Source organism: Canis lupus, chromosome 19 (genome assembly GCF_048164855.1).
Source record: "Canis lupus baileyi chromosome 19, mCanLup2.hap1, whole genome shotgun sequence".
Lineage (NCBI taxonomy): Eukaryota > Metazoa > Chordata > Mammalia > Carnivora > Canidae > Canis > Canis lupus.
In genome coordinates this window covers 37,711,347-37,730,395 of record NC_132856.1, presented here as the reverse complement: position 1 = coordinate 37,730,395, position 19,049 = coordinate 37,711,347, and the positions used below count along the sequence as shown (strand labels likewise).

Here is a 19,049-nt window from a genome sequence, read left to right as displayed (position 1 = left end):
GTTCTTAGAGCACATACAAAATTCCAGTTCAGTTCCAGCTGAAATGGGCTACCAGCTAACCTTATGCAACCACAAAGAAACTTTACCACCTGCAGATAGAAGATGGACCAGTTACCGAGTTGACTTAACTCAAAATGTGATGTGAAGGACAGGTCAGGTGACCCTGGCCCTGTTTATATAGGACACTAAGAATAGTACAGTTACAACCACCTACCTAAAACAAAGTACCTGAAGCTGAAAAGATATGGCTTAAGACGACTGATTTAGTGATCAGGACTTGGAAAATACATCTTTTAAAGCATCTTTAAGGTCTAAACATCTGGGTCTTTCAGGCGATACATTCAAAATGAACACTGGGGATATTTCCTCTCTGGCAGTAACAATGTCCCTGGTGCTCCACCAGCATCCCCTAGCAAGGGATCATTTAATAGTGGTTCAGACCAGAGTGAAAGCCTACTGTTTGTGGCTCACAGAGAACAAATGCTCTCTCTCCCCACAGAAAGGACCAAGAAGGCTTCCTTCCCTACCACCACGCTACTGCCCCTCATTAAGGTTCTTGTGGTCTACCCATCTGAAATCTGTTTCCATCACACAGTTTGTTACTTCACTGAATTTCTTCAAAATCATTGCAGAAGTGAGGTTATCCTTGAAGAATGGCAGAAAAAGAAAATAGCTGAGATGGGTCCAGTGCAGTGGCTTACCACTCAGAAGAAAGCAGTTGATAAAGTCATCTTCCTTCTTTCCAATGATGTCAGCTCCAGTTGTGATAACACCTGTGGCCAGAGGGAGGGCAGCCCGCACGAGAGCTCCCAAGACCTATTCCCCCTGGCCTTTAACCTCTTCTGCAGCGATCTGAGAAGCCAGACTCCTCTTGACAAATACATGGTAGTCTATTTTAGGGATGCTGATATCAAAGATGAATACAGTGCGCTCAGTGTCTGCCCCAAGTACCACCTCATGAGGGATGCTGCTGCTTTCTGTACAGAACTCCGCGTCAAGCAGCCAGGGTCAGGAGGAAAGAGACTGACAGCCTGTTTCCTATAGCCCACCCATGAGAAATGAGGGGCCTTGAAGCCTTCTTACCCACAGGGGGAAGGTATCTCAGATGATTCTGAAGGTTCCTATATGGGCTACATGCAGGAAATATTTTGTATACACCTGCTTTATGTAGCAAGAAAAATAGGATTCAAAACAATACATATGCCTTAGTTTAATTAGAACTTTTATGCCAATGAAACTGTTACAAATACTAACTACTGTTGCATTAACTGAAGGACAGAAACTAAATTTATAAAGCTAAATCAACTTCATACCTAAAAGTCAAGGAGACTTAAAATGCAGAACTAAAACCACTGATAACAACAAAGCATCTTCCAGGAGAACATCCAGTCTTGAATAGCCCACGCACTGCACTGTAAGCAAAATTATTTATTTCTGTGACATTCTGAACTTAAGTTAGTGAATACCAAATTTAAGAAAACCTTTGCTCCTTCACTAGTAACTTCATAGGTGAAAAACCCTCTATTATATACAAAAGCTATTTTAAAGAAAACAGAATAGGTAATAACAAGCTGAACTCCTCTTTGCTGACCAGATGATGTAGTATATGTATAGCCATTTGTATTATCTGGCACTTGCATAGGACCTTCCTGCCCTGAACTAGATTCATGTCCTATCTGATTCTTGTACAGGTGACTTTTAACATGATTACCAACATCCATTACCTGCAGACCTAATGTCTACTTTGGCCCAGTTATCTTTAAGAGGTTATTGTAAGAGTTCAGAGTTTCTTGGTGAATATGTAACTTTTCCTGTTCAAAACACAATTCCTGCTCCATCGAAAGTCAGCCCTCTTGAAATAATTAGGCTTTTTATAAATGGAATTATAATGGTTTGCCCGAATAAAAAATTACCAAGAGCTAGAAATGTATGGTATTTAAAGTCTCCCAACTTCTTTTTATAAAAGAATCTTTTTCTTAACGCAGAGATTACCAAGAGGCCATTTATATTAGCACACAATTTTTCTAGGAATGCTTGTCTCTCTCACACAGTGCAATACTGAATCTGCCCTAGAATGTGGATCAGCTTTTGATGGATAACTTTTGAAATGTATTTGTGAAGTGTTAAAGCTAACCTTAAAGGGACAGGTCTTACAGATAAAATAAAAAACAAAATAAGGAAGCACAGAATGAAAACTCACCATGTCCAACTTCACAAGCAGACACTTGGTAATGGTGAGGCAATATGTTTAATGTGGTTAAACTCACTTGTCATGAACAGTTTTCAAGGCGCTTTTAAGTGCTAGTAACAAAAGACGGACAAAGCTTATGTCAAAACTTGGACCAGAAACCAATTTCCTCTGAATCAGTATCTACCAGTTATAAGGGTAATAGGTTACTATGTAAAAAACCAATTATACACAAAATACATTTTGCTTTTGGAACTAGGTAGACATTAATAAATTGGGGTGAAACAGTGCAGAAAAATAAATAAAATCAATATTGTATAAATTTATTTTGTTAAAATTTTAAAAAAATAAAGAGTACACAATCTTATTAAGATTGAAGGCACATATCTTCAATAATACCAAACAAGGTAAAAATCATTGTTCCTCACCTGAGCAGGTATTTAGAATATTCCTTGTTATGCAAAATGTTCTAGGACCACTATTTCTTCAGGCGCTGAGATTTCTAACCATCCTACTCTTTCTATATTGTACTTTTACCCTCCACCTCTTAACCTCTTATCTCTACCTTTGTCTCTCACCTCCCTCATTCTGAGTCCCACTCCCATCTCCAGTTCTGGATAAGCAGATGGTGGAAGCAGACTCCCAGCAGGGAGTGGCAGGAATCAGGCAATTCCCCAGGCTCCCAGGTCTCTTCTGTCTCCACACAATACTTTCTTTTCCTCTGGCCAGGGGCTTGGAAGGCTTCCCCAAGGCCTGGACCGCTGGTGCTAATACCGGTTTGTATTTAGATTTTGCTTCAGATGGTTCACAGATTCAGGTCAAATGATCATACCAAGCATAAAGAGTTCTGAAACCTTTCTCTTAGTTCCTTTAAGGAAAACTGGGGGCTTGATGATTAAATTAGTAGTGATTAGAGCAGTCACCTTTACTTATCTGTACAACACAAGTTAACTCTACATTACACCTGAGTTGTTTCTATTGGGCTTGAAGAAGGAAACAAGTTTTCAGTTTTTGTTCTGTTTTGGCCAGATAAGGACTGTTTTCTTTCCCTAAGCCTACCCTGAAGCATGTGAGTAACAAAAGCCAACCAGCCCAGCCTTAAATCTTTGCCTCTGGAAATCCAGAGCTCAACCAGTCAGTCTTTTTTATAATCCAACAGAAAAAGAAAAGAACATTTTTCCCCCTATTTGGAATTCTAAGTCCACACGAGTCCCAACATGTGTGCCTGCTGTAACACGAGGGAAATGGCATGACCACACAGCTCAGCTCTAAGGAGTCAGGTACCCAAGTCACGCTCCCACCCTTTGTGGATGCTTGAGATTGTCTGATGACACTGAGGTCAATTTAAGCCCAGGTGTGCACATGAGACAACAGCAACAATTCACATCATCATCAGGGAGCTCCTGCAATCCTGAGAAAGGGGCAGAATTTACCACTGAAGAGTAAGTTCATATTTATTAAGTATCCTGACTACAAAAGCAGCTTATAATTTCACACCAATGTCCTGCTGTCAACATAAAAGTTAAAATTCATTTATTTTCCATGAAACTTAAGCATCTGAGTCAATAAATTAAAATATACATATTTTTAAGTCTTTTATACCAGGAGGCCTGTTTTTGGTCTTCAATAGACACTTTCTGCCTGTTTTCACCATACAAAAGCAGCTCGCTCTCGTAACATGCGGACACCAAAGCGCTGCCATTCTCTCTGATAAATCCATAGTTCCTGTGTTGTGTCCAAACAAGCCAACACAGCCCCTCCTTTCCATGCAATCAGCCGGGGATCCATGTCCTAGGGAAATGATAAAGATATTTCAGCAAAAGCAGATAAGACGTATAATCATTTCCTTGAATTTGAGGTAGAAAAAACCTGCTGAGTCAATACCTAAAAAGCCAGATTTTCAACCTGCATTAAAGACTCACCTATACAAAGGACCCATTAACTACAGACATCTTTCTGTTCCAACTGATGAGAAAACTTTAGTGTTTATTACTGAAGATGCTACCATTCAATACCATTACTTTACAAATAGGCCCCATACTTAAGGAACATACGTAAGGAAATCATTATTCTGAAGTTAGAGTAGAATAAATGTATGCCATAATCCCTCGCACAGGATTAAAATTAAATAAGAACATTCCCAGGAATTGTTCGTGGGATATAATGAAATACAGACATCATCTCTTTCTAAATTCCAGGGTTTATGTTTCTTTCCAAGACAGTTCAAGCCAAAAGGATCTGTAAAGATGCCCTGGTCCATAGACCAGCAGCAGATCTTAAATATGAAAGCAAAAACTGAAGCTGTTCTGGCCAATGTGAGACCAGCCTGTCCTTTTCCAGAGGCATACCTTTTGGAAGTCAGTCTAGTCTGGAGAGGAGAGCTGGGACTAACACCCAGAAAGCCAGGCCCCTAGCCAAAAGCTCCTTGCACCAAATCTGTGACCCACTGAAATTCTTCTACTTGCCCAAGCCCTTAATTAAGAGCAGCCCAGACACAAACTCATGCCTCCCAGCATTTTATCTGTCCACATACAACATTACAATTAGAATCAGTCCTGATTTCATTTGTATGCAATCCAACTGCACCGACAACAGACCTTGGGCCTTGTGATCACATCCACATTCTCAATAATTCGTCTGAATGAAGGTGGCATTTTGTTGAGAATTCTGTGCTGCAGAAATTCTTGAGCTTTATGAAACATCAGACCACCTCCCACCACCAGGATGGAACTGTACATCTTCTTTTTGGTATCATCAGATGCTGAAAAGACAATGATATTCCTTCCACTCTTTTTCTCCATATCCACCACCACCCTGGGCCAAGCCACCACCATCTCGTTTGGATAATTCTAAAAGCCTCCTCAAAGGTTTCTCTCCAACCCATCCTCAACAATGCAGACAGAAGAATCTTGCAAAACACCAACATGAACATGTTGTTACCATACTTTCTACCTGCAGGATTAAGACCAAAATCTCTACAGGGACCTACAAAGTTCAATATGGTGTGTATTCACTGCTTCTCTAGCTTCATCCTGGCACCCAGTGTCCCCAGCCATACTAATCTCCACACAGGCATCTTCCTCTGCCCAGAATGCCATCCTGACAGGCTAACCCCCACTCACCTCCTAAATCTCTCTTAAGTGGCTCTTTCCCAAGAAAGGTTTCCCTGCCTCCCATCCTCCACACTGCTTCCTCCTATTAAAAATCCCTTATTAAATCCCTCAATCAGAAGCACTGAAAGTCAGTATCCTTTAGTTAGTTCACCTTTGTAGCACCTGCCATAGTTGTGGTTTCCCATTTGTGTGACAATTTAACTTTTTTGGTCTTCTCTACTAGGCTATATGCCCAATGAGACCAGGAACCAATTTCTAATATCAGACAACACAAGTGCAGCAGGTGCTCCAGTTTTTCAATGCATATGTTATGCTGCATACCCACAGTCTAGCTTTAACACATTCAATAACTGCTACTGGCTCCTGAAACATGCTTACAACAGCAGTCTATGCTGTGAAGAATGGCTTTATCCAGGCCCAGGGCTTTCCCTTCAAACAGAGAGATGGCAGTCTTCCTGGACATCAGTGCTGTGAGAGCCTCCTCGGATTCATTGCCAGGCATCAAACAGTCTCCTTGGGAGGATCCCAAATCCACTTCCTGGGCATGGAGTCTTTCTGGAAGATCAGAAGACTGGCCACGAAGATCCCCTTCAAATCCAATGGGTTTGGATGCAGACTTTCGGTCAGCAGTAGCTTTGGCAGACTAAATCAATTAAAAGGACAATCAAGTAGATGGTAGGACTATACCAGATGTTCTCCAGCTAGACCCCACTCCTCCCTACTGCGCTATTTTATAGTGCTTTACACTACTATAAAGCAAAGGTGCATTACTGTGGTGCAGAAGGAGTACATGCTAGTATATAGCCAACCACTTGGACCCTCTCCCGGATCACCTGGGAGTGAGACATGGTGTACAAAAGATGAGGATATGCGGACAATCCCAAAGCAGTCACTGGGAGGCAGAGCAAATCTCACGACCTTATTATCACTGATTGGATTTTAAAATTGAAAATGTCGGCATACACAGACTTTTCCTGCTTGAATAGAGTTTTTAGGTGGAGTTCAGTAGGATTCTTGTGCCTATGGCTATTATGAAATCCTCATTTTCAGACCCTACCTAACCACCTCATGATCAGGGACAAGGACTAGAACAGGTTTAGAGCCCTCCTTTCTCCATCATGAGCTGCTGTTTCACTGGCAGATAAGAGCTTTAATTTGTGCCCTTATATTAAATATCCTATTACTGGGATAATCAGCTCTGGACAAAAGAATTCAGCTTTCTGCCTAGACCTCATACCATTTACATTACATTATGATTTTAAAAATAGGTCAGATTTTACTGAAAATACTCCTTACTGAATAAATATTCAAAAGAAGATACTGTATACACCAAAAGGAAGTATCTTCATTAAACTAACTTTTAAACATGTGGACTGGTATTCTGAAAATCGGATTATTGAATGAAGAAATCTGTCATCTGGATTTTAAATTTAGACTTCATCTACAGTAGACTTCATTTCATCTACAATCCTAAAAACAGTATCAGCTTTAGTATGCAGTCAGATTCTAGCGACTGCAATGATCTATTAATGATGGGCAAACTTCTCCTGCAGGGTCAAAGCTATCTCCTCACACACCAGAATCACTGCGGACCTGTTCTTGCTTGCTCTGTGTGGCTAGCAGGTAATGCTCATCATGAGGATCCTCAGGGTCACCCTGGGATCTGTGCTGCAAAGTTGTCATTTTCTGTCCAACAATTCCAAAAGTTGCTGGGTAAAACAAAGCCATTGGAGCCTGTGCAAGGAAGAAAACAAATATCAACCAAGGATACTAATCCATTAAACTCTGTTCTTCCCCAAACAAAACTGGAAGATTAGACCCTAGAAGGCAGACTGAGTAAGCATTCTCTTTTGGGAGTTAGTATTATTTCTTCATTGCAGAAGAGGTCAGAAAACTACAGAAATCATCCAATTGAAGGAGTGATGTGATACCATAGAGAGAAATGTCAAAGCAAATGTAATTCGAGTGCCTAACAAGCTATTTTAAAATTCCTTAGTAAGAATAGTACCCCCTCTCTAAGTAAGAACTAATCATACAGTGGCTAATTAAAAAGATAGTCTTTAGATCTATTATGATCTGTATGCTATCAGGGACTTTTAAGCTGGTTTAGCCGACAGTCTAAACCAGCTGACATTCTGACCTCATGAGGTTTCAGACAAGTATATATTCTCTCAATCTGACTGAACCTGGATGGCTTTCTTTCTACCCATGGAAATACACAACTACACATTACCTGGAGTTTTTCATCTCCTAATCGAAACTGGTAAAGTAGGGCAGGGGAATCTGGATGTCGAATTTGAAACTCATGATCCTGAAGCCCAGAGATGTCCTGATTCCAGAAAAAGATGCTGTCAGTGAACCAGTAAAAGTGCATATAAACTCCTCAAATGACAAGCCTCTCTACTATTCAAATCTCACCTATAATATAGCTGCTCTGCAACTTTCTACCATTTCTTCTTTTCCCCCCATTTCAACTGGAACTTAATAAAATAGTTCAGATATACCTTACTTTTAACATGTCTGAAATTTCTGTCATCTGCATTTTTATCTTTATTATCGGTAAATATTAATTCAAACAAGGATCCAAATCAATAAGCCAATTCCCTCAGTAACTGGGAAATGATACCCAGTCTTAGGTTTCTCAAAATTTTGTTGTTTAGAATTAGGATTGCTTGAAAAATGTCAGGGAAAATAAGAAGGCCTGAAACAGAAAGCATAAAAAGGTAGGAATAGACATATAGCAAAGATTAAAGGTTGACTATTCACAACACTAAGAAAGTGCTTCAGTTGCTGCCATTTAATTAAATGTCTGTACCTACAAATGCATTACACCTAAAGGTTTACCTACATCTTGATCAAAGATCCTAAAGAGAGACAAATCTGCTAAATACTCACTTAAAAAAAAAACCAGCTGTATTTTCCAGAGCCTGAGACACATCCTAACAGCTCTAACCTTACCAAAACACTCTTAACTCCTTAAGAGCTTTAACTTTAAGGTTCTCTCAACTTCGGTTGAAAGGGTAGAATACTGCTATATATTTTTTTAAGATTTTATTTATTTGAGAGAGAGGCGGGGGGGCGGGGCGGCGGCACAGAGACAGCATGTTCACACACTCACGCATAAGCAGGGGAAGGGACAGAGAGAAGGGGAAGCAGGGAGCCCTACGCGGGGCTCAATCCCAGGACCTTGGTATTATGACCTCAGCTGAAGGCAGACACTTAACCAACTGAGCCACCCAGGTGCCTCTCTTATATTTTTAACTGCCTTTTGAATATCGTAAATTCTTCCTAGTAACAAAAATAATCAGCAATTTTGGTTTTGCTCCCACCTGATCTAAATGACAGAAAGTTTCTTTAAGATGCTGCAGAAGAAGACAATCCATTTTATTTGTTAGTTGGCATTCTCGGTAAGGGAATCCAGCTCGCTGCATGAGCCAGTAAAAACACCTTGACACGTCAGACCCCCCATAGGCCAGACAGAGCCTAGAGTTAAAAGAGAAAAGAGGTGGGTAATCTGTTGATCAAGAAGGTGCAAAGAGCATTTCAAAAACTCAACTAGGCACAGTGAAACCTAACAAGTCTCAAAAGATGTTTATTTTAGGAATAAAGAATGAAAAGACAGGATGGAGAGATGGGAGAAATAGAACTCTAGCAAACCATCAGTGGTGAGCACCTAGCAGCAGTCATGCTTTTGCAAAAAGTTTCCAAGAAAGAGAACAGCCTTAATGCAACTCATTTCTAAGTTACCATATTTACCATATCATAGTGGTTTGCCTGTCTATACTAATACGTCGAGGTGACAAACAGCGACACCATAAGACAGACTCACGGGAGAAAACTTTCAAGAGTATACCACCAACTAACTGAATGGTTCTATGATTTGCAAAGAGCACTGCTATATTATTTTAGAGGTGGGAGACCCGGGCCCAGTGTTTTCTCCATACTTTGAGACTCAATGGCATTAAGTAATACATAACCAATGGATGAGCCAAATCAACTTATACTGTTTTAGAATTCACTGTAATTTGGGATGGGAGGCAACAGATCAACTTTTTGCATGGACTGCTTAGGTCTTCTTTTAAATGTTTCTATGCCCTGGATCTTGAACTACATATGTGAGGGACAGAAAGCACTACAGCATCCTGAAGAAGCCATCCTGGAAGCACAAAAATGCTGCAAAGAATCTGTATGCGTATTGCCTGAGTGTGCTTACCTTTGTTGGGCTTGTCTCAGGAAGGACAAGCAGTAAATCTGCTCCTGAGTTACTTTATTACCTCTTATATCAGTGATGACATCATGAAGGGACTTGACCAGAACACTACTCATCACTCACTGAACAATTATGACAAAAGCAAATGCTCATAATGCTAGATAGAGAATTTGGACCTGAAAACCTATTTTCCCCTACATGACTTGTGTAATTAAAGCTTTGCTATGAGCATGATACGTATCTCTACATTAGACCACAGCAAGACACAGAGTTAATATATACACTGCCTCTGTGGGAAAGCACACAACACAAGTCAGGATTTTCAGGAGCTCCTGTTAGGTACTCATAACAGGAAGCATAAATAGTACTAACAGGAAGGATAAAATCAGTGGTTTATAGCCTTGCTAGAATTTGCACTTCCATAATTTTGGTTTCCTATGCAAACTCTGAATATATAATTCCTTATAATAATTTTCTTTTTAACTTCTGATGCTTTATAGCTGAACAGGCTGTGAGGGGAGAAAGCAGAGAATACTACCTTCCAAGATCCTTACCGAGTATTGCGATGAGAGACCCCATCCTCCACACAGCACACACTTGTCTTCTGGTCTCCAACATCTACAATACATGTGCTGCTTAAACCACTTCCAAAGGTGGCACACACAGACTCCTGATGGACCACAATTCCTAAAACACAAAGGTAGAGGAGCAATCAGCTAGGGAGCAGTAAAGATCCTAAGACAAATCATCCATTAAAGTCTGGGAACATCTGGGCAATTGTCCAAGCATGCCTGATCCTCTTAGAATATGCATTTCAATAAGGCAGTATATTAGATTAACTTTGTCAGTAAAATAGATAAACAATCTCATTTCAAACAGATTTCTCAGGAATATAAGACATACCTGAAAAACCCATCTTCATTAGGATCATATTCACTAATTCTTTCACGTGCTGTTTATTATAGATATCAGGAATTAACAAGATACATCTATAATACTAAAGAGAAGAACAAAGAAAAAAGAAGAGAAAACCATTAATACTAAAGCCAGATCAAAATAAATGTCACTACACTTGTCTTCAGAGAGGATTTTCTCTAAAGGATGGAAGCAATGGTTAGAGGCCCAGAACAAAGCTCAAATCTCTATCTTTTGGGTTTAATGAAAAACAGGAAATGCTGAAGTAGTGGGTTTTTTTTTCCCTTTATATTAAAAACTTGTGAAATGGTATCAAAACCCCAGATCTCAAGATACACTATAAGGTTGTAATAATCAAAATAGTATGGTATTGGCACAAAAATACATAGATCAATGGAAGAGAATAGAGCCCAAAAATAAACCCACACTTATATGATCAATGAATCTTTGACAAAGGAGGCAAGAATAGCATTGGGAAAAAGAGAGTGTCTTCCATAAATGGTTCTGGGAAAACTGGACAGCCTTATGCAAAAGAATGGAACTGGACCACTTTCTTAAGCCCTGTTCAAAAAGAAACTCAAAATAGATTAAACACATAAACGTGAGATATGAAACCTGATAAGGGGTTAATAGTTGAAATATATAAAGAACTTATACAACTCAACAGCAGAAAAATAATCCAATTAAAAAATGGGCAGAGGGCATGAATAGACGTTTTTCCAATGAACATAGACAGATGGCCAACAGACACGTGAAAAGATGCTCAACATCACTCATCATCAGGGAAATGCAAACCAAAACCACAATGAGATATCACCTAAAACCTGTCAAAATGACTAGTATCAAACAGACAAGAAATAGCAAGTGTTGGTGAGGATGTGGAGAAAAAGGAACCCTTGTACACTGTTGGTGGGAATGTAAATTGGTATAGCCACTACGGAGAACAGAATGGAGATTCCTAAAAAGTTAAAAATAGAAATACCACACAACCCAGTAATTCCACTACTAGTTATTACCCAAAGAAAATTAAAACAGTAATTTGAAATAATATACACATTCCTATGTTCATTATAGCATTCTTTACAATAGCCAACATACGGAAGCAACGTAAGTATCCAATGATAGATAAATGTGTGAAGATGTGGTACATACATACAATGGTATATCAGCCATAAAAAAGAATGAAATCTTGCCATTTGCAACGACATGGGTAGACCTAGAGGACCTTACACTAAGTGAAGTAAGTCAGAAAAAGATAAATACGATTTCACTTATATGTGAAATCTTAAAAACAAAACAAAACAAAAAAAGCAGAAACAGACACATAAACATGGAGAATAAACTGGTGGTTGCCAGAGGGGGGAAGGAGGGTGGGCAAAATGGGTAAGGAGGACTGGGAGAGATAAACCTCCAGTTATGGAATGAATAAGTCATGGAGATGAAAGATACAGCACAGGGAACATAGTCACTGGTACTATTAATGGTACTGTCATGGCATAGTGACAGAATGGTGGCTATACTTGGAGTGAGACCAGCATTATGAATAGGGTTGTCCAATCGCTATGCTATAAATCCGAAACTAATGTAACAATGGTGTGTCAACTATACTTCAACTGAAAAAGAAAAAAAAAAACACCTTGTGAAATTAAAAATAAGATAATAAGAACTGAAAAAGGTCCAGTGATAAGGCACAAACATGACCAAGCTTGCTGGTTGCAGAGCAATAGATAGAGACACCGAAAAAAGAGAAAGCATGAGAGGTGAAGTCAGTGAAGAAAGAAAGCTGTCCTCAACACCTTAAGGCTGACAAAATGCTCTAAGGACATTAGATTACAAACAACTCAGTATTAGGCACTTTTACTGATCAATAATCTTTTTTTTTTTTTTTTAAGATTTTATTTATTTATTCATGAGAGACGGAGAGAGAGAGAGGCAAAGACACAGGCAGAGGGAGAAGCAGGGTCCATGCAGGGAGCCCGACGTGGGACTCGATCCCCGGTCTCCAGGATCAGGCCCTGGGCTGAAGGCGGCGCTAAACCACTGAGCCACCTGGGCTGCCCAAGAATCTTAAAGCCAATCCAAGTTAACTGGGAATTTAACCTCACCTTTAAATCTTTCAGTGGAATTTCTAAGTATTTCTGGATTGCATGAGACCATATTACTTCAATATCTGCCAGAACAGCTGTGAGAGAGCCCCCCGGTCCTGGGTGAATATTTAACTGACCTCTTCTGATAGGCCAGTGAATATTATAACAGTCCAATGGATTAACATATAAGGCCTAGAAAAGACAAAGGAGATGAATATATTGTTAAAACTTCTTCTGGGTGTTTTCTGGATTCACATTAAAAATCTCAGGCCAGAGTTATGGTTAACATTTGCTGACTATTCTAAATGTTGAGAGTAGAGTATCTAACATCACAGGAGCCCGTTTGAGTATCTGGGCCTGAAAGGAAGATTATGAATTCTAGGAAACAACTAGAACTGGATGTCCCTACCTCTTCCCCAACCAAAAACTCAGGGTGATGAGATGTGTTGGTCCATTTATTTCCAGAACAGTGATCTAAAATTGCAGGTCGCATCTGCTTGTTGTAGGAACGTGCCTGAAATAAAAAAAAATCACCAGAAAATTTTATGTAAGAAAAAAAGGAGGGGGAATGGGAGAAACCTAGTATGAGTCCTCTTTTCTCCTCTCTCATAGACTAGATATAGTTAGCAAAATTTAATCACAAATTCTAAATATTTGGCAAAATACTGACTGGTCACAAAAAGATACTCTTGGCCTTTTCCAAAATTTTGATTGTTCCCATAGTTTTAATACCTAGACTGTGATTCATAACTAGTCCAAAATTAATACTGCAGTCTGCTTAAAACTGAATACACATTTACATATATGCCAACTCCTGTCCATTCCTAATAGTATTTTTCATCATATTAAAATGGCAAATGTAGTAAGCAAATTGCTTCCCACCAAGATCCTGGAATTACACACTTATGACTCTCAGGTAAACTCTAAATTTTTATTAATTTGCCAGAAGAAATACCATCTTTTAAATTATTTGGCTTGTCCAAGCATTTGTGACACTGATTTGGGTATTCTGTAGGTGGTTATGAATGCTTTTTCCTTTTTTAAGGAAATCCCATCTTTTATTTGCTTAATGAAATCAAGAGAACACATGAATGGCACTTATGATAGAACAGCGGTTATGGAATAAATCTGAAAAAAGAGTTAAGACTGAACCTGTTCAGGGGACACGGGAATCCGTCTTGTACCATTTGACATCTTTTTAGACCATATTGCTTGATCCACCATTTTAAGGCCATTTTGTCTTTGTTCATTACTTTCTGGTTTCTGGGGAAAAAAGGTGAAAGATGAGCAGCAGAAAGGATTTAATGAAAAGAGAAAGCAATGTGTCAAACTACTGATTTAATCCAAGAGAAATATCCCTCATCAACAAGAAGCAGCATTTCCTTAATCTTAGCCAAATATATCAATCTTAAGAATTCAAAATAATCTTATTATTTATGAATAAAAAAGTCAAAAATAAACACCACAAACCAAGTATCTGTAAAAATCTATAGCCTCAAGTGAATTTAAGTGATAAAGTCATTCAGAGGACTAAGTACAGGATAGCTACTTAGTATTTACAAAGTATTTCAGAAACTTTTCCAAATACTGACATAATTCTCATACCTAAATTTTACTCTTGAAATTTAGGCCCTACAGTAGAACTGTGAGATCCAAAGATACAAATGGATTTAGACTCTCATACCCTCAAAGTTACACCTAGGCTTAGAGAAATGAGCTTAGGTAGTCTTCTAGTTATGCTTAAAAAAAAAAAAAAAAAGAGTGGAACCCTAAAGCTTACTATTAGAAGTATAGAACCTACAGGTTCCTAAAATTACCTTTCACTTAAAACTTAAAAGTGGATTATGAAGCAATATGCACACTTTAACATCTACCATGAAAAATTTTTCTGATAATTACCATCTCCAAGGTAAGATCAAGTAAATGCTAACTGCAAGGATATACATAGTCCTGCCTTTAAATTATAATTTGATCTAAGATTGTAAGAAGTGATTATAACAATTCCATAAGTGATTACTTATAGATTGAAAACACAAACTCAATATAAACTCTAAGTATCTGGAAGAGAAAAATATGGAGCAGTTGAGAGACCTTAATGCTTTATTTTAAGTGAGTGACAATTCTGTATTGCCCATTTAAAAATCACCTTCATCAATACCCAATTCATATTAATGGGCTAAAATAATTTTGATTTGCTTGTCATAATTATTTCTTTACAATCTTAAACCACTAGCTCAAATGAAAAATGCTCTTTGTACCCCTGAATGATATTATTTTAAAATATATTAAACCCGTGAAGATATTAATTCAAGTTTACTGTGTATACCTGAATGTCTAAGCTGTCTCAAGGAAACAACATTGGGCTTTCTCTCCAGATCCTCCATTACTGACTTACATTTAGTCCTTCCCTTAGGAGCCAGTTGTCCTTGTATAGTGGCTGCCCTTGTTGTTTGTGTCTTCGTGCAATGACATGAGGAATGCTAGCAGGAAGTGTATCTGTGGCTCGGCCAATCCTTAAGGTTGTTGAACCTGGATGTATGACAACAATGAAGTTGCTCTGGATTTGCTGCCAATATAAAACAAAGGAATGTGACCTTAGTAAATAATATATAGGTAACAAGTTAAATAACATAAAGATAACAGGCTAGACTAAGAAGTTAGTTTCGTGTAGTAACTATCAGACTCACAGGTACCAAAATAAAATTCAGTTGAAGGTAGCTCTTTGAAAGGCATCCAATTATTGCTCTCTGCCTGAATGCAAATTCATTTCATATTTCTGTGCTCCCAGGATCTGACTCACAGTACATAGGTCGACACTTGTTTAAATGAAACCATAATTATCTAATGCAAGTTAACTTACAATTACTGGGCATTTCTGGGCCAGGTATTGGGGTACAATGGTGACCAAGACAAAATTCTGACCACGGGAGAACTCTCAGTTTACTAGGGGAAACAGACAAGGAATAAGTGTAGGGAATACGATGACTAGGGAAGTGCTAGCTAAATCTGCATTACCTAAAGATGCTTGTAAATAAAAAACTAGATTCTAAGCCTCCAGTACAAATATTCTGATTCAGAATTTCCAGGAAGGGAGCCTAGGAATCTGCAACTTTCAAAAGTTCTTGAGGTGATCAGTATGATCACTCAGGTTTGACAACCACTGGTTGAACACGTTAGGGAAGAAATTCACGTAAGCAGAGAATTACTATTTTGTAATGCTGGAAAGTAAGGCTTTTTATACAGCAACCACTTCTCAGTGTGTGCATAAACCACATTTTGGTTATCATTTTTAAAACATTTTACCTCTTCTTAGTTCTATGCTATTCACCTAATCTGGCAAAAGTTTGGTGTTAAAATGCCAGCGTTCACAATTCTATCTTCATAGGCCAGAAAACCTTGCTGCATCTTACAATCCATTCTTGGGAAATGGTGAACAAGAAATGACAAAGCAGCACATGTCAGGACACGAGTGATTACTGTGACCTTTATTTTTAGATGGTAATTGTTTCAGATCTGTAATTCGCAAGGGTGCGAAACATAGAATCTCAATCAGTTGGGGAACCTTTGCCTCATAAACTCATTAAAGGACCCATGGTTTCAGTACAGAGCAGGGGAAGAAGGGACTCTGACAATTCCTGTGCCAAGAGGATACCTCTGTGAAGAACCACCATTCCTGCACAACTCCTTAGCCAGCACCTACTCTGCTTTGCCCTTGAGCTACAGTTGGGTCTTCTTGCAGGTCTCCATTTAAAACATTTCCACAGCTTGCCCATAAGATAAAGTCCAGAACCTGTGAGATCAAGAACCTGTCTATTCTCCAGCCCTACTCAAGAACCACCTCCTTTCTGGTCTCTTTAATCTTCCCCATCTAGATCTCTCTTGATTTCTTAACTCATCACACTGTCTTGTCTTCATACAGGTAACTCCCTTTGCCTGCCATATCCTTTCTCCCTCGTAAATCTTACTTCTCCCTTCAGTTCTGAAGTTAAATGTCATCAGACTAGGTTTACTTAACCCCCTGCAATATAGTTTTCATGTCATCTATCATTTTATAATTATTTACTGTTTGCCCTCCCAACTAACAAAAACCTTCACGTAAAAAGGAATCACTTCTTTCTTACTCAGTACTCTATGCCTAGTGCAAGGCACACAGAAGCTAAGAGTTATTTGTTGAATGCATCTCTTTCAAGTGGTTGGCATGATGTTAAACAGTACTTCCCAAGCTTTTTTGCGCGATGGGAGACATTCGTCCAGTAAACTGGAGCAAAAAAGATGAAGCTGCTTGCCATCAGGATACCTGTACTTCATTTACGGAACACAGACTATACAGCACATTGACTGGGAAGTTCTGGGGTTAGTAATGGCAGTTTTCCAAAGTATATGGACAAATATTTTTAATTTCACACCTATTTTAACATATTATGAAACAACAAGCTAGTACACTCCACAAGTCATTTCCCAAATATTACTGCTTAAAAAAGACGGAGTAGGGGGCACCTGGGTGGTCAGTTGGTTGAGCGGCTGCCTTTGGCTCAGGTTATGTTCTCAGGGTTCTGGGAAGGAGCCATGCGCATTGGGCTCCCTACTGAGTAGGGAGTTTGCTTCTCCCTTTCCCTCTCCACACTTGTGCTCTCATGCTCACTCTCTCACCTCTCTCTCAAATAAAATAAAGATATATAGAAAAAAATAAAATAAAAAAATAAAAATATAAAACGAGTAAAACAGTTTTTAAGAAAGTAATGGATATGAAAAAGCCACAGAGAACATGGAAAAACTAATGGGTGTGGTACAACTGACCGAAGTTAAAGGAAATGCTGCTATAGTGGTTAAGGGCCCAGGCTCTGGATTCACAGATTTGGCTTCAAATTCATACAGCACCACTTCCTTGCTCTGGATGAAGTTCTTACCTCATAGAGTTATTGTGACCATTAATCTAGTTACTCATGTAGCTCAGAGTCTGGCTAGCTCTTCCAAAGTTCTCCGCTGCCTTTCAGAAGAGAGCAGACTCTGGCTCTAAGACTCTCATGATAGGCCCCGCTAAGCTCTCCAGTTTCACCTCTTGCTCCTTTTATTTAAAAAAAAAAAAAAAAAAAAAAAAAAAGCAAACATTTTATTTATTTACTCATGAGACATAGAGAGGCAGAGACACAGGCAGAGGGAGAAGCAGGCTCCATGCAGGGAGCCCGTGGTGGGACTCGACCCCGGGTCTCCAGGATCAGGCCCTAGGCTGAAAGCAGGTGCTCAACCGCTGAGCCACCGTGGCGTCTCAATCTTGCTCCTCCTTCTTCCTCACTTCCAGACATCATGGTCACCAATACTTCATGCCCTCTCCTGGCCCAGGTCTGTCCCTTCCATGCTGTCCTCCTACCCGGAGATCCCCCCTGGCTAGCTCCTAATCATTCTTAGGTCTTGGTGCAGAGGTCACTTCCTGTTAGGCGCTCCCAGGCCATCAGGGCCAGGGGAGGTACCTGCCGTGTGTGCCCAATACCTCCCGATGGCCTTCTGCATTAGCCCATCCCCACGATGCCCTCATACCTGCTGCCCCATGCCCAACCGTGAGCTCTCCCACTCACAGAATGGGAGAGAATCCTAGTGGGTGGGAAAACTGAGGCCCGTGCAACAGTCAGAACCCCCTGGGGGTTCCCCGGGAGCGGGCACCCAGCAATGTATCCTACAGGTGCCAGGCCAGCTGGGTGTTATCCTCAGCCCATCCCCCCGTTAAGAAGCCGTGTCGGAGACGTCCAACAGGAAATCCCGAGCATTATCAATGCCTCCTTGCTTTTTCCTGTGAATCTGCCCATTCTGTTTCCTACGGGAACGTTGTTTTTTTGTTTTTGTGTTTTCCACCGATCCCTAAGGATACACAGACACCCAGGTCCTTTGCCTGCCATGCAACTGTGAGTAACTCTTCCTGGTTAGCAGCCTTCACTCTCGAGCTGGCGCCGACACACAAACTCTTCACGTCTATTCAGACAGTCGTTTGCCTCTCTCCCCGGCGTCAGGCTTGAACTGGGCTCCACCCCCTGCGGCTTCCTTCACCAAGGAAACGGTGCCTGCCCGGTGCCTGCCCGGTGCCGGACTCCACCTGCGGAGTGGAGGTCACCGACAGCCCACGGCAGCTTGGGAAGTTCCCGAAACCCAGTGTCCGTCCGGCCGCCGGCGGGCGTGACGAGCACCGCGGGGCACCAGCCGCCAGCGCGCGGGGACCGGAAGCCCCGCGTCGCCGCCGCCGCCGCCGCCGCCCCCACCCCCCCGGCCGGAAGGCCCTCACGAGACCGCCCCCGGCGCCGCGCCTCACCTCCTGCAGCGACTCCGGCACCAGCGCGGGCACGATGGGGCGTTTCACGCCGCGTTGCTCCTTCTCCTTCTCCCCGCCCTTCTCCTTCCCGTTCTCCGCGTCCCCCTTCTCCGCCTGGGTCATCGCGGCCACCGACGCCCACACCCCGCCTCAGGGACCCGCGGCGCCCGCCGGAGCTGGACGGCGGCTGCGCGGGCGCAGCCTCCCCGCCGGCCGCCCGGCAACCAAGATGGCCGCC

The 19,049-nt window shown here is 40.8% G+C and overlaps 2 protein-coding genes across 9 annotated transcripts in view; one reads left to right on the top strand and one right to left on the bottom strand.

Annotated features, from left to right (window-relative positions):
* IL17RB (interleukin 17 receptor B) overlaps positions 1 to 7,809 on the top strand; it is a 20,926-nt gene extending 13,117 nt beyond the window's left edge. For 3 of the 4 annotated variants that reach the window (XM_072785891.1, XM_072785890.1, XM_072785889.1), the window contains exon 11: positions 500 to 7,809. In XM_072785891.1, coding sequence (XP_072641992.1) covers positions 500 to 1,044 — 545 coding nt within the window. In that variant the 3' untranslated portion in view covers positions 1,045 to 7,809. The remainder of the gene's footprint in view (positions 1 to 499) is intronic. The other variant, XR_012011937.1, reaches the window with a different exon arrangement.
* Positions 2,230 to 19,049, bottom strand: ACTR8 (actin related protein 8). 5 transcript variants are annotated; one of them, XM_072785878.1, is made up of 14 exons: positions 18,812 to 19,032; positions 18,398 to 18,598; positions 14,909 to 15,079; positions 13,666 to 13,776; positions 12,923 to 13,027; positions 12,532 to 12,705; positions 10,415 to 10,508; positions 10,066 to 10,198; positions 8,631 to 8,784; positions 7,535 to 7,630; positions 6,895 to 7,035; positions 5,680 to 5,944; positions 4,786 to 4,949; positions 2,230 to 3,979 (listed from the first exon to the last, which is right to left on the bottom strand). In XM_072785878.1, exons 4-14 carry the CDS (start codon positions 13,735 to 13,737, stop codon positions 3,836 to 3,838), a joined length of 1,542 nt encoding a protein of 513 aa, XP_072641979.1. In that variant the 5' UTR covers positions 13,738 to 13,776; positions 14,909 to 15,079; positions 18,398 to 18,598; positions 18,812 to 19,032; the 3' UTR covers positions 2,230 to 3,835. The 5 variants fall into 5 exon arrangements, with proteins under 5 accessions (XP_072641979.1, XP_072641978.1, XP_072641977.1 ...); XM_072785877.1 differs by having other exon boundaries at positions 18,049 to 18,598; positions 18,812 to 18,929; XM_072785876.1 differs by lacking the exon at positions 18,398 to 18,598 and having other exon boundaries at positions 18,812 to 19,049.

Coding starts and splice junctions, on each gene's coding strand:
- ACTR8 (XM_072785876.1), bottom strand. CDS start 18,934: ATGACCCAGGCGGAGAAGGGGGACGCGGAGAACGGGAAGGAGAAGGGC. Junction 15,080..18,811: donor TGCCGGAGTCGCTGCAGGAG/GTGAGGCGCGGC, acceptor TTATATTGGCAG/CAAATCCAGAGCAACTTCAT. Junction 7,631..8,630: donor CTTTCTGTCATTTAGATCAG/GTGGGAGCAAAA, acceptor TTCTGGAATCAG/GACATCTCTGGGCTTCAGGA.